The sequence below is a fragment of the Drosophila simulans genome, chromosome 2R, assembly GCF_016746395.2.
Source record: "Drosophila simulans strain w501 chromosome 2R, Prin_Dsim_3.1, whole genome shotgun sequence".
In the NCBI taxonomy this organism is placed as follows: Eukaryota; Metazoa; Arthropoda; class Insecta; order Diptera; family Drosophilidae; genus Drosophila; species Drosophila simulans.
This window is the reverse complement of record NC_052521.2, coordinates 3,796,742-3,810,627: the sequence shown is the minus strand read 5'-3', so window position 1 is coordinate 3,810,627 and position 13,886 is coordinate 3,796,742. Positions and strand designations below refer to the sequence as shown.

Sequence of the window (13,886 nt, the reverse complement as noted above, 5' to 3'; positions counted from 1 at the left end):
GACAATAAAATGTGGAAAAAAAAATATGGAACAGCTGACCGAGAGTTAGCATTTTAGCAGCTAACAGAGGACGGACCCCAGATGTCTTAGCAGCACTGGTACACAAATCGCTTTACAGCACGCTGTTAGCGGATTACCGATAACAGTTGCTGTCGATAACAGATGCGGCCATATGTGAGAAAGAAGAAGAGCGAGAAAACAGATAACTCCAATGTTTGCAAAACAATTTGATTAGTCTTGAAGGAATCCGCTTTAGGCGCTTAGAAATCCGCTTTACAGCGAGCACAGGCACACACTGGCCACACACAGCAAGCATAGAGTGACAACATTATACGTGCAGTGGACATATGGCCAACAAGAACATGCGTAACACTACAACCAAAGTGGAGGCCCTGATTGAGAGCTGTCGCAGCGAGGGCAAGTGGCAACGGGTCATCGAGCTAACGGATGAACTGAAGACCGGGTCCCCGCACAATGGTAAAAAGGTTTCCGCTGATGACGGTACTCCTGCAATGACTTCCTTCTTTCGTGCAACAGAGTGCCTGGCCAACTTTCTGGTGGGGGAAGCCCGTCTCGAGAGTTACCTGGAGGAGAACGCACTCGCATCAGACTCAAATTTTGGGCGCGCCAAGTCTGGATTGACGGAGGCCCGGCGCTTCCTTCACTTGGCTTTGGGTGAGAGTGGCCAGAAGGCGGGCATTGCCCTGGACGCCTATCTGCTGCTGGCCAAGCTGTGCTTTGCCTGCGGCGAGTATGAGCAGAGTCTGGACAATTTCGTCAAGGCAGAACTCAACACGCTTGCCGAGAAGGAGTTGACCCTGTAAGTTGGCAATTGGTTTTCTACTCAAAATGTTGTCATCTACTGCATGGGGACTTGCAAATTAAGATGAATGTACACAACAACTCTTAATTAAGAGCAAATTTACTAACCTTTTACTTCTGCTTACATATATATATAAAAGCCGAAGCCTGAAGATCCTTGCGGAGTCGTATGCCATCAAGGGATTGTGCCTGGAGCAGCAGACTACGAAGCCGTCATCTAAGTTTAAGAAGGCCGAGAAGGACACGGAAATGGTAAAATCCTCGATTTCATTTTAAAAACGTTACTAATTTATTAATTTCTTATTCCAGATTAGCTGTTTTGAGCGCGCATCTGATCTGGGGCTGCTCTATCTGCAGGAATACGATCTCGTTAGTGGGAGCAGTGGCTCGTCCAACAACTCGACAGCTGGTTCTACGTTGAATGTAAACGCCTCCACTGTGCAGCCGTCGAGCAGCAGTTTTGCCATCAGCAGTACTATACCGGCGAGTGGTCCGAGTGGACTGGAAATGAACCGCAAAATGGGCGCCATACTAGAGACCGCGCTACAGCGGGCACCCATAGTGCTTATTAAGACGGAAAAGCTTCAAGAGGCCGTTGAACGGTATCGGATCATGCTAAACGCCATCGAAACGCGGGCTACTCAATCGTTGCGCCTCACGCTGGCCCGCCAGCTAGCTGAGGTCCTTTTGAGAGGGGTCTCGGGCACGATTTACTCGCCTCCCTTTACCGGAAAATCTGGAGGTGGGACGCTGCGAGGAGGATCCTCCAAGAAACTTTGGAAACCGCGTAAATACGCAGCCCGCCAGCAGTTTAACCCTCGGAACCAGCAGGAAGAGGTGATTCTATTGCTACTCATAGCCGAGGCACTGGCTGTGAGGGATACAGTTTTGTCGCAGAGTCCTGAGTTTAGACAGGCCCGTCAGCATGCTATGGGCAACGTTACGGCTGTCTATGACCTCCTTACCTTGGCTACTGTGCGCTGGGGGCTCGTCCAGCTATTAAATGAGTCCTTTGAGAAGGCGCTAAAGTTTAGCTTCGGTGAACAGCATGTGTGGCGGCAGTACGGCTTAAGTTTGATGGCAGCCGAAAAGCACTCGCACGCTTTAAGGGTCTTACAAGAATCAATGAAGTTGACTCCTAGTGATCCTTTACCTTGTCTGTTAGCTTCTCGCCTTTGCTACGAGAGTCTGGAGACGGTAAAGCAAGGTCTTGACTATGCTCAGCAAGCGCTGAAGCGCGAAGTGAAGGGTAAGATAACATTGAGTTTATAGATTTAAACAAATTTCATTACGCTTCTCCAAACTTCACTTCTTCCATTTACAGGCCTGCGACCATCGCGAAGCCAACTCTTTGTGGGCATCGGCCACCAACAGCTAGCCATCCAGTCAAACCTAAAAAGCGAGCGAGATGCGTGTCACAAGCTGGCTTTGGACGCCCTGGAGCGCGCTGTGCAGTTCGATGGGAACGACCACCTGGCGGAATACTACTTGTCGTTGCAGTACGCGCTTCTTGGACAGCTGGCGGACGCATTGGTTCATATCCGTTTCGCGCTGGCGTTGCGTATGGAACATGCGCCATGTCTACACCTGTTCGCACTGTTGCTGACTGCGTCGCGACGACCTCGTGAAGCTTTGGGAGTTGTGGAGGATGCTTTACACGAGTTTCCCGATAACCTGCAGCTACTGCACGTTAAGGCACACCTTCAGCTGCATCTAGAAGACGCGGAGACGGCGCTGGGCACTGTGCAGCACATGCTGGCCGTGTGGCGGGACGTTTACGAGGCCCAGCTAGCGGGAGAGGAGGAGAAGCACTCAGATACCAAGAGTGGTGTTCACTTGGCACATTCCTCACAGATGTCCGACAAGGATTCAAGTAAGAACTCGATAGCTGCCGCTTGCATCTGACTTATTCATATCTCTCTATCTAATAATGTGAATGTTCTGTGTATATACACTCGTATATATATCTGTATCCCAAACTCTGCGGAATCTATGTAATATACATAACAAACAAATCAAACTCGCATAAATAATTGTAAGTTTGCTAAGAAAATTCCGGTTTAATCAAGCTTCGATTTTGCCAGTATATCGAATTTGGTCAACACCGGGACTCGCATTCATTCCAATTTTTCTGGTTCTGTAGTTTCCTATATTAAATTCGCCGATCTTTGATTTCCTCCCATGCTTTACTTTTTCCTATTCTTATTAACACTTCCATAACATTTTGTAAATACCATTAAGTACTCCTCTAAACGCACCCGCATTTGTACATTCTTCTTTTATTTAAAGAGTATGGTATGAAAAAAGATTTGTATGCAACAATCTTCGATTTATGTCTTCGGAGGTCACAAAAATACCATTGTGCGGTATTTGCGACAACCGAAATAAGTTTAAAACATATTATTAATTAAGTACTAGAGTATTTTTTTGGCTCGTTACTTGTTAGGCGAGATAATATTACCATTCTGGCCCTCTTCTAAAACATATTTGCATGATCTCAAAATGTTGTCTATCCTTATCGTCTTATCTTTGTTTCCGTTTCAACCTTTTGTCTATTCGTTATGTATAAGCTTTTGTCGAAAGAACTAATATGAAATTCGCTTTTTAAAGATTCTGTGTACGCGGCTTCATTGGCTGCAGTCTCCCGCGTTGAACAGGCTCTGAGTGAAGCAGCAAGCTCACTGAGCTCATTTACGCAGCGTCCTGGACCTCGACGACCCTGGATGCTACAGATTGAAGTGCGTTCTTAGTTTCGTTTAATATTCAAGATAATGTACTTAATGCGGCTAAATGGATTCGTTTCAGATATGGCTTCTGCTGGCTGATGTCTATCTGCGCATTGATCAGCCCAACGAGGCACTCAACTGCATACACGAAGCCTCACAGATTTATCCGCTTTCGCATCAGATTATGTTTATGGTAAATCCTTCAATCTTGATTTATTTCTTTCCAACTCTAACTAATATAAGTACCATACTTTTAGCGTGGTCAAGTGCATGTCTATTTGGAGCAATGGTTTGACGCCAAGCAATGCTTCCTGAACGCCGTGGCCGCCAACCCAAATCACACAGAGGCTTTGCGTGCACTGGGGGAGGCGCATTTGATACTGGGCGAACCGAGACTGGCTGAAAAAATGCTGAAAGATGCGGCAAAACTGGATCCGAGCTGTCCAAAAATTTGGTAAGCTTCAAGACGTATGCTCAGTACTTAAAACCAAACTCATCTTGACAAATTTACCAGGTTCTCACTGGGAAAGGTGATGGAGATCCTGGGCGATTTCCATGCCTCAGCCGATTGCTTCGCCACGTCGCTGCAGCTAGAGCCATCATGTCCGGTGCTACCTTTTACTTCTATACCTTTGGTGTTTGAATAGGAACACTTTCGTGTCTAATCTGGTTTGTTTGTAGCAGATTTAAGCTTGACAAACCTCAAAGTCAACAGCAATACTATAACTATACTTCCTAATTCCTTCAGTGTATAAATTGTTGTATCGCAGTTTTTGAGCAACAAATGTTTTAATATTGTTTGTGTGTAAATTATTACCAAGCTTCAGCTTGGCTGTATTAAGTGAATGATCAATTCTTCTATCTTCCTTAATCAATAACGTTTAAGGAGATGGTTGGTTAAATTGATTACTCTATTAGGTGTTGTTAATTACATACAAAATTGGTTATTATATAAATATATAATATTTCGTGAAATTATTTCATCTTATCATTGTGTATCGGTAAATGGCAGCATTCGATTTTCTTAAGTTCCTCGCATTTTCTACTTAAAAAATCAGTCTGATTAGTATTAAAGCTTGTTTCGCTTTTACCATATGGCCTTTTACTTTCCGTACAAGCTAATTGACGCCGTTAATATCCGTGTTCTCTGCTAAAGGCCAAATTTAGACCTTAAAACTACCAAGGAGCTTACACTTGCAGTTGGGCCCCTTTTCCTTCAGGTTCGGTGCGCTTGTGTCGTTGCCCTGGGCAACTAATCAATAAAAATATAAACAAGCCAGGCGAAAGTGTCGCTGCGGAACAGGCACAGGAATTTGGGTTTATTACGCCACTCTTAAAAATTCCCGGGCGATTCATTTGGTGTGCCACTTTAGACTTTGGCCCCGTTAGATCAGCCACTTTAATCTTAATGGCCGATTAGTTGCACAAGCATAATGACGCCCAAACGAAAGCGTCGCGGACGCAGCGAGTCGCGGGCCAAAAGCAAAGACCAGGGACGGTCCAAGGCAGAGCACTTGCATCTGCTTGAGCAACTGGAGTTGGCCGACAGCTGCTGCGACATCTGCCACTGCGACTGTTACAGTTCTCACAGCAGCGGGTCCGCGAGTGGACGCGACATTCAGCGGCCGGCGAGCGTCAAGGAGTTGTTGCAACTGGAAAACGACATTCAGACCCTGGAGCAACTGCAGCGACGGGAAAGTGCAAGCTGCCACCGAAGTGCATCCAGGTCGCCAACAGAGCGAAAGTTTGCCCCCAGCAGGCGGGGATCCTTCGACGGTCAGAAAAGAAGTGCAAGCTCGGGCAGGACTCGGCGGTCGAAGAGCGCAGGAAGTCGCAGTTGCGAGTCCCGGGAGAAGCAGCCTGCACAGAAAGTACAACCAATTCCTCAGGATCGTCGAAGGCGCCGTGCTCAAAAGGATTGCAAAATGCTTCAAGTAAGCTCAGATAACATGAAAAAGGTTATGAGATTGGACAACGAGCTATTTTAGAGATCCGTCCGTCTGTCTAAATGAACACTGTGATCTAAGGAGTTATAAAAACTGCAAATTTGGTTTGATCGTTGCCACGTTGCTTATTTTCATAGATATGTAAAATACATTTTGTCGTTTGTCTGTCCGTAAAGAGCACGGTGGATCTATCGCCGCCCAACTTTGCAAGTTTGTTTCAAAGAATTTAAAACCCCACTCTAACGTCCACAAACTGCTGTCACTTTTATTATTTTTGGCTCACGACGTTTTAACCAATTAAGACGTCAGTAAGCAACAAATGTAATCGCCGCTACGTGGTGCTGGTGCCCGATCTGGGAAAAGTCGCCTTCCTACCTTTAATTCTTTGCCACCTTTACAGAAATTCTTGGCCCCCCTCAACGACGCACACAACCTTTCCATTGTCGGACGGGCCAAGTCCAAATCCCAAGAAAATTTGGCTGTTGTGTCCTGCCAGCCGCAGATCAAGAAGAGCTCGTTGTGCAGCTCGATGGCCAACTTGTGCCTTGCACCAATGGTGCGAGCCGCATATCAGCAGGTCCCCAGCCACGACCAGAAGATCCTGAACTGCATGGCAGAGAAGCGGAGGCAGCAGGCCGCCGATAAGGAGACGTCCTGGTTGGCGCGCAAGTTCTGGGAGAACGAGCGACTTGAGCGCCAGCTTCTTCACGTGGAGCAACTGGAAGCTTACAAGAATGCGGTTCACGACAAACAGTTCCAGGACTACCTGGTGACCAAGGCGCGACTGCAGGCTTTGGCCGAGCGCGATCTGGCAGAGCTTAAGCGACTGCGTGGAGCACTTAACGCCAAGGACGCTGCGGTCAAGAAGCGACTGGAGGCCAGGCGGCTGGAGCGAGACCTTAACATCTCACAGCGGCGGTGCGAGGAGCTGCGTCGCAGCGAGGCGGTCACCGTGCATCAGGAGGAGCAGCACCTGGACGACACGCTGCGTAAGCGCGACATCTGCATGCGGCTAACGCAACGCCTGCGACGGGCGGACGAGTTACGTGGCCAGCTGATGGAGTCGTACCTCAAGCGTATGCAGCTCGACAACTACATGGAGCAGGTGCATCACGAGGAGCACTGGCGGGAGCGACAGCAGGAGGAGCGGCTGCGCAGGGATCAGCTCCGCGAGGATATCGAACGCAAACGCCATCAGTCCCAGCGTTTCGTTGAGTGTCGCCAACGGCGCCAAAATGATCGCTTCCGTACCGCCAAGATCTCTGCCAGTCTGCGGGAGCTGGTGCGCCAGTCGGTCACACCCGAAGGTGCTATTAGCGGCTCGGTGGGCCAGGATAATCCAGCGCTCAACTCATATGTCCAGCAGCAGATAAAGCTGGGTCGCCTGCTCTTCGAACAATCTGCCAGGGAATAACTTGTTTGGAAGATGAATTTTTGATGGTTATGTACATATATACAAATTGTTGCTGGTTTTATGTTATTAAAGTCATTTAATACGTGTAGTTCTATTTTTGTATATTTATCTTGTAGATACATATTACGGAATATGTATCTTTTTTTGTATTAAGCTTAGTCATGTATGATTGGAATCCGATGCATAGATTTGGATTTTATCGCCCAACGAACAGTGATAAAAAAGCCGTACACCGGGTGAGGAGGTTGATGTCTGGATGGAGACAAAGGTGTACCCCACCCTGAACCAGGAACTGCAGAGCACGTTCATATGTGTACGAATGGGCAGAGTGAGCCTCAGTCAAAGGCCTTGAAGTGGGACAGTGTCCCAAGAGGAAAGACCCCTTAGTTTCCTCTCATTTCGCATACATCACGTTTCGGTAGTGCAAATACTCCAAGTGACTAAGAGCCCCGCGAATTAAACAGAAGATGCACATGCATCCCAAACTGAGACAAGGTTATCAGACCCCATTCAGTCTGATTCATCGTCGACCTAGGCCAGCGGTCGCTTCCTGGGTTCAAGCTTTTAGTCTCTATCAAAGTTAATTAGATTAACACTTTAACTGCTCTCTCGGCTTTAGAGCTCAAGTGCATAATTGTTGCGGTGGTTTTGAAATTGAAACAAGTGTCGTGCTCATGCACGGTGACATTTTGTTGAATAGCTAGTGAAGATTTGAAAGTCTGAGTTGCCTACGCATTGAGTAGCCTGCTCTAGGAATTTATAGCGTGGGGGGTTTTTACTAACCATGAAAATGACAAAACGTGGCGATTATATTCATCCGCTTCACCACCGAAAGATTACTTATAAACTAATATGGGAAAAGTTATATATGTATGTAGATATATGGTAGGGTGGTAAAATGAGCCACAAGAAGTAAAAAATATTTCTTAGGAAATAAATGAGAGGCCTAACAAATATTTTACTAAAGCGTACCGAATAAGTAAGAGCAAAGGGTTGCCACGCCCACTCTAACGCCCTCAAACCGACCAAAACTGCCACGCCCACACTTTTGAACAATCGTTTGATATTTTTTCATATTTTTAATAAGTCTTGTTATTTCCTATCGTTTTTGTTTAATTTGGGTTGCAAATTTTTTTTTTGGGGAATCACAGATTTGGAGAATTGAACTGTAGACTATGACTTCAAAAGCAAATATTTGTACAAACTTTTGCAACAAGACAACTTATAAAAGAGTAGATCGTTTAAAAGGATAATAGGCCTTGAATTTGGTTCGCCATAAAAAATCCTATTGACTTTAAAAGATGTCCTATTTCGTAAATACTGTTTCTATTTCGCACACTCGCTTCGTCACTACGCAAACGGCAGTTCCCACTGATAATAGCTGGAAAATTTTACTTGCGCTTTTTCTTACAATCTTGCTGTGGATCGACCCTTTCATGGCCCCTCTGTCAATCGCTTCTTCTTGAAAAACGATCTGTGCTCACATATTTTATTTTTGTTCTAAATAGGTGGTAGACACACACATAAGAGCACGCGTGCAAATAAACCGAGGCTTTGGGTGATAAGCCCTGAATTGGGTTTTATAAGAGCCTAAAGTAAATATTGGGCAGAGTCCTTAGTTAATAAGTACGTGCAATCATCGTGGTGGAGGTGAACATATTATGGAAATTTTTAAAAATTAGCATTCTTGGCAAAATGATTTTAAGTAAGCTCTCAAATGATCAGATACTGGAACATTAGTAATCGTCACAGAGCCATAAATTTAATTGCGTCATATTATTTTTGGGAATTGTTATTTTAGCTGGTGTACGCTTTGGCACCGCATCTTTTAAGCTTTAATCTTATTTTGATTACACATTTTTTCACGATTTCTATTTCAAATGTCTTGCTTTTTCACCTTCGGTTTTCGGTTTTTTTGAATGCTGGGTATTTCGCCACTTTCTCCTCGCAGCTGCGTTTGGCAATCAAGCGCTTTTGGTTTGCGACACTGCGACAAATTTGATAAGATAAGACGACTGGGCATAGGAAATGCTTGCCAAATCCATTGTTGGGCAATAATAATGCAATGCCCAACCAAACAGCTCGTCGAAGGAACGCTCTACTCCCTAGCATTTCCGTATGTACATAGATGTATGGGTAGATCAACTCACTAAGTGATTTAGATATAGAATGTACAATATGCATTAGATGCGTTCTCAATCAATGTCAATTCTCAATTTCATCTACCTGGTGGATTATTTTCTAGTAATAATCGACTACCAAAGGCTTACAAACTCTGAACAAACTGTTTCTAGATGAAATATATTTATTCAAATGTATAGAAAAAATGTTAAATTGTTACATATGAAGATTAACTCATTTGCATAATACATACATTATTTTATGAAATATCAATAAACCATTTATTTGCTTAACTTGGCATTTATTTGAATGACTGATTGATTCAATAAGATAACAGCTTGAATTGGGTAACTACGAAGAAAGTGGTATCATGCCAAAAACTTATATTATATAAATATATTCACTGTAATGCTAAAGTTATAGGTGGTCGACTCGGTGTAATTGTCCATCCAGCACCCCTAATACTTAAAGCAGCCTCTTCCTAGGATGCGTGTGGGGGCCTCAGCTCTCGATGCCCTCCGCCTCCAACTGGGCCTCAATGATATCTGCGTGCAGGCGCACCATGTGGTTATTCAGGTTGCCAACGCTCTGGTAGCACTTGTCGCAGTACTCGCAGGCGAATGGCTTCTCGCCGGTGTGCACCAGGAGGTGGGAGTTGAGGTGGCCACGAGTGAAGAAGGCCTTCGAGCAGCGATCGCACTTGAAGGGCCGCTCCATGTTGGGGTTGTGGGAGCGCATGTGGGTGCGGAGGTCGGACTTGGTGGGCCAGCTCTTCGAGCAGCGCTGGCACTCGAATATGCGCGGCTTGGCTTCGCCGGTGTGGGTGCGCAGGTGGGACAGCAGCTGCGTGCGCAGGATGAAGCGGCGCTCGCAGTGCTGGCAGCCGAACGGCCGCTCCGTTGAGTGCACCGACTTCACGTGGTAGCGAAGACTGTGCCGCGAGGCAAAGTTCTTGCCGCACTCCTCGCACTGGTACCTCATCTCGCCCATGCCGTGCACGGCTGTCATGTGCAGCTTGAGCTGAAAGTTGCGAGTGAACTTCTTCTCGCACTCGGGGCACGGGTGCAAGGATCGCGGGTGCACGGCACCAGCGGCCTTCTTCTCCCTGGGCTTGACATTATCCTGGCGCGGCCTGGGTCTCCGCACCTTGGGCTTTTCTGCGGCTTCCGGTGCCGGCTCTTCGGATGATTCCGGTGGTGTTGGGGGCTCGACTGCAAAGAACTCGGCGGTCTCCGGCTGGTGATGTGGAGTGTTCAGGCTGCCCGAATCCACCGACGATTCCCAGTACGAGAGAGTATCATGTGCACTGTGCGAGCTGTCTTGGAAGTCCAGGCTTTCTGCGGTCGTGAAAAAGTTATAGTTAATATATGGAGCTTTAAAGGGAAATATAAATAAGAGAGCACCAAAGTCGCCAACAAGTCAACCGAACCTTGCAAGCTGCACTAATTTACGATCAAAAACAAAGTAACTAAAATTTGATCACTTAGTGATCGAAAACATCGAAGTAACGGACTGTTTTTATGTTAGCTAAATGATATAGTTGCTTATCAAACCAATATTTTTCGGTTCAAAACGTTGTGATTAAAAATAGCGTGGGTACATATTTTTATTTATTTTTCGATTATTCCTTTTGCAGCTGTATGATATAGTAGTCTGATCCGGTACATTCCGATAACTGATAACTTTACAAGAGAGAGACTAGTTTGAGAAGACACAGACAGACTTGGGTTGTTGATACTGATCAATATATATATATATATATATATATATATATATAGTATATGTATATATAGCAAGGATATCCAAAAACTACTTTTATCGGATCCTTTTACTCTACGAGTATCTATATGTTCATGAATGTAAAATGTGTGCCTAGCTGATTGTTTATAACATTTTATGGCTTAATACATATAGAAAAACAAACTTAATTAAATTCGAGCTGGTTATCAGCGTGCTATCAGCATGTGTCATGTTTCATAATAAATTTTCTATTATGACCTAATCCTTGGTTCTTTGACCGGCCTTGGCTTTTAAACCAATATGATCGCCCCGTGCGTGATAACTTACCAAAATCAACGGTCTCCATTAGGGGCGCCACATGGGCCACCGGCTTGGTTGTTTGCAGGGGCATGGACATCGGTCCCTCCAGGCTGCCCACTTCTCGCTCCAGGCACTCAAGCACATCGTCCAGGGCCAAGGCGTCTCCCACGGCCACCGTGTGCTTCCAGTGCTCGTGCCGCATGCGGAGCACCTGCTCGGAGTGCTCGCAACGCCGCTGGAAGTCGCGGGCGTCGTGCAGGCGACGAAGGCACAGGTCGCAGATCACATCGGTGAGGTTGTCGCCGGGATCCAGGCGCAGGGCGGGAGCCAGGGCCTTCAGCTCCACCGCCAGCTGGCTGGAGGCGTCATGGAGACTGTGGTAGAGCGGCGGTTGCTCCAGCAGGCAGCAACGGCAGACGAGCGGGTGGTGCGGCAGCAGCGAGAGCATAATACTTAGTTGCTGAAATCCGGACGGAGGATCGCGGTTTACACTACGAGTTCAATCAAGGAAGCCCCGATCGATTCGGACGTTTGGCATAGTTGTTTTCCTTGCGTTGTAGTCTTAGCTCAGTCTACTTGGGCTTTCATTTTGAAATCGGATCTCATTACGGTTTGACCACAGGCTTAATACTTGGTGCGTCTGCTCGGATCGCCGGTCGCTGGACGTCTGAGGGTGTGGATCCGCATCCAATCCACTCCTCAGAGCAATGTTGCCAGCGATGTCTATCAGGAAAGGCGACCGGGGCACACCGATAGCCCTTGGCTTGAGCGATAAGTCAGAGGCGGCGGAGGCGTCGGTTCGTCTGAGGGGTGGGGGCGCAGAGAGACAACGGGAGATTCGTCTGCGGAGAGGGGTGTCGTAGGGCTACTATCGACGGTCAACGTCAACGTTTGCTAATTTTCAGTTCGTGCCAGCTAATTGATTGCCCCGGTGGACATCCGCCGACTGTCCCTGAACCGCGATAAGGCGTTATTATCTCGGCATTATTTGGGTGGTCCCCATCCCCGACACCCCCACCACCTTTCCACTACCATCCTCCGCCGTGCCCTCTTCGTCGAGATTTGAACAGACCGAAATAGATCTGTACTGGACCTTATCACCGTCCGTAGAGATCGTCGATCCGCTGCGGGTTTCCCAGCACTGTTGTTGCATTTACCGCAAACTTTTTGGTGCCTAAACGGCCAAAGGAGTTGGCCAAATGACTCGCTTTCTCTGACAATCTCTTACCAAAGGGACTAAGATCCGGATGCTGGAAAAGAATGCCGATCAAGCGTTGCCTATGAGGTTTTCGGACAACTCAAAGTAAACTGTGTAGAACGGGGGAAGCCTTAACGAAAATCATTTGTTTTCGGCACGAGCTCATAATCACCGCTGGATTCGATGTTTCTAGATTCCAAAGTTCACGAGCCGATACTTATTTAAGAATTTCTACAGAAGGCTTGCTTTCTTGTTTTTAAGTAAGTGTGACCTACATCCTCTATTTAATGAAAGCTCAATTTATTAAGTGGTGTAAATAGCAAAAGGCGCCTGAAATAACAGATAAATGATTGATTGATTGATCGAGTCAGTTTTTTGTCATTGTTCACTGATCCTGCATGCAAGACAGCTTCTCGCTGATCTCCAGCTGGGTCTTTATCATCGTGGAAAGAGTGATGGCCATGAGCATATCCCGCAAGTTGGTATTAAACATGAGGCGAAATTTTTCCGAGTCCAAAAGCGGCACGGCAGTGAGAGCGGCTTGAAGGGATCTCCCGACTACGTTGTCCGGTTTTTTCTTCCTGGCCAAGACATCGTTGATGTAGCGCAGCAACAAGTCCAGGCGCTGTTGTATGTCCCTGGTGGCATCCACCACTTGAACCAACTCTGGGGCGAAGCGCTCCATTTGCTTGCTTGCCTGTTGCTGCGATTGCTTTTCTATGCAACGCATAGCCAACAGATCGGAATTTTCGCTGCTAATCTCCAGTGGAACTAATGAGAACATCAGTCCTTTGGTGCCACCAGGCACTCCCATCTCCACAGCACAGTACAGTCGGGTCGAAAGTCGCTGGTTCTTCAGGGATGCATCCACTAGGAGGTGCAGTGGCTGTCGTTCGCCGCATTCTCTGACATAATAGTCGTGGATTAGGGACGCGGAGCGGGACACCGACTTCCCAGTGCAGAACCATCCCAGCACACGCTCGTTCGGATAGGCGAACATATTTAGCTCTAGGACCTCGGAGGCATATGTCATATCCAGATCAATGCGTTTGTTCTCCGAATGCTCCTTGTGCGGCACAGTAAAACAGTTTGTGATCTCGATGTGGTCCTCCTTGTTGCGACCCAGCAAAGTGCCCATAACCTTTGATTTGATCAATATACGATTACTGGGCAGGAGATGAATGCGCGCACACCTACCTGATTGTCACCTTTTGGTCGGCGATCGTAGGCGTCAATAATTTGGAAAAGCACCAACGGCTTTAGAAACACCTTAGCTCGCATGCTTAAATTCCTGGACATCATGAGTTACAAAAATAATCCAGTTCAAAAGGAAACTTAGCAAAGCAAACTTGGCTGCGCTTATGCTTAGCCTCGATCCAGTGTTGTAAAATATAACTTAAAAGGGCACGTGCCAAAATGTACTCATTGTCTATTTAGAAACATTTTGAAATGGTAAACAGAAACAAGTTTAAAATAATTTGAAATTAAACATCTTACATTATTTTACAGATGTGTATGCTATAAGAACATAATAAAAACAATTAAAAACATTCTGCGTTTTTACCATATAGGTATATAGATTAAATTTAGTAAAAGTCTATTACAATAACTCTTAATTT

At 46.3% G+C, this 13,886-nt stretch overlaps 4 protein-coding genes across 5 annotated transcripts; 2 read left to right on the top strand and 2 right to left on the bottom strand.

Annotated features, from left to right (window-relative positions):
- The first annotated feature begins 146 nt into the window (after positions 1 to 146).
- Positions 147 to 4,523, top strand: LOC6733219 (tetratricopeptide repeat protein 7B). Of its 2 annotated transcripts, none has more exons than XM_016167457.3 (9): positions 147 to 477; positions 538 to 820; positions 963 to 1,074; positions 1,132 to 2,071; positions 2,147 to 2,695; positions 3,463 to 3,560; positions 3,628 to 3,741; positions 3,806 to 4,002; positions 4,063 to 4,523. In XM_016167457.3, the coding sequence occupies exons 1-9, from the start codon at positions 348 to 350 to the stop codon at positions 4,193 to 4,195; spliced, it is 2,556 nt and encodes an 851-aa protein (XP_016026091.1). In that variant the 5' UTR covers positions 147 to 347; the 3' UTR covers positions 4,196 to 4,523. The 2 variants fall into 2 exon arrangements, with proteins under 2 accessions (XP_016026091.1, XP_002080282.1); XM_002080246.4 differs by having other exon boundaries at positions 3,433 to 3,560.
- A 139-nt stretch (positions 4,524 to 4,662) lies between these two features.
- Positions 4,663 to 6,996, top strand: LOC6733218 (trichohyalin). The gene is made up of 2 exons (XM_002080245.4): positions 4,663 to 5,482; positions 5,895 to 6,996. The coding sequence occupies exons 1-2, from the start codon at positions 4,982 to 4,984 to the stop codon at positions 6,906 to 6,908; spliced, it is 1,515 nt and encodes a 504-aa protein (XP_002080281.1). The 5' UTR covers positions 4,663 to 4,981; the 3' UTR covers positions 6,909 to 6,996.
- Positions 6,997 to 9,195: 2,199 nt separating this feature from the next.
- Positions 9,196 to 12,406, bottom strand: LOC6733217 (zinc finger protein 25). Its single transcript, XM_002080244.4, has 2 exons — positions 11,097 to 12,406; positions 9,196 to 10,366 (listed from the first exon to the last, which is right to left on the bottom strand). The coding sequence occupies exons 1-2, from the start codon at positions 11,515 to 11,517 to the stop codon at positions 9,531 to 9,533; spliced, it is 1,257 nt and encodes a 418-aa protein (XP_002080280.1). The 5' UTR covers positions 11,518 to 12,406; the 3' UTR covers positions 9,196 to 9,530.
- A 142-nt stretch (positions 12,407 to 12,548) lies between these two features.
- On the bottom strand, positions 12,549 to 13,660 carry LOC6733216 (eukaryotic translation initiation factor 3 subunit F-2). The gene is made up of 2 exons (XM_002080243.4): positions 13,465 to 13,660; positions 12,549 to 13,408 (listed from the first exon to the last, which is right to left on the bottom strand). Exons 1-2 carry the CDS (start codon positions 13,567 to 13,569, stop codon positions 12,653 to 12,655), a joined length of 861 nt encoding a protein of 286 aa, XP_002080279.2. The 5' UTR covers positions 13,570 to 13,660; the 3' UTR covers positions 12,549 to 12,652.
- Positions 13,661 to 13,886: the final 226 nt, after the last annotated feature.

Coding starts and splice junctions, on each gene's coding strand:
- LOC6733219 (XM_002080246.4), top strand. CDS start 348: ATGGCCAACAAGAACATGCGTAACACTACAACCAAAGTGGAGGCCCTG. Junction 821..962: donor GCCGAGAAGGAGTTGACCCT/GTAAGTTGGCAA, acceptor TATATATAAAAG/CCGAAGCCTGAAGATCCTTG. Junction 1,075..1,131: donor CCGAGAAGGACACGGAAATG/GTAAAATCCTCG, acceptor TTCTTATTCCAG/ATTAGCTGTTTTGAGCGCGC.
- LOC6733218 (XM_002080245.4), top strand. CDS start 4,982: ATGACGCCCAAACGAAAGCGTCGCGGACGCAGCGAGTCGCGGGCCAAA. Junction 5,483..5,894: donor AGGATTGCAAAATGCTTCAA/GTAAGCTCAGAT, acceptor CCACCTTTACAG/AAATTCTTGGCCCCCCTCAA.
- LOC6733217 (XM_002080244.4), bottom strand. CDS start 11,517: ATGCTCTCGCTGCTGCCGCACCACCCGCTCGTCTGCCGTTGCTGCCTG. Junction 10,367..11,096: donor AATGGAGACCGTTGATTTTG/GTAAGTTATCAC, acceptor TCACGACCGCAG/AAAGCCTGGACTTCCAAGAC.
- LOC6733216 (XM_002080243.4), bottom strand. CDS start 13,569: ATGATGTCCAGGAATTTAAGCATGCGAGCTAAGGTGTTTCTAAAGCCG. Junction 13,409..13,464: donor GACCAAAAGGTGACAATCAG/GTAGGTGTGCGC, acceptor ATCAAATCAAAG/GTTATGGGCACTTTGCTGGG.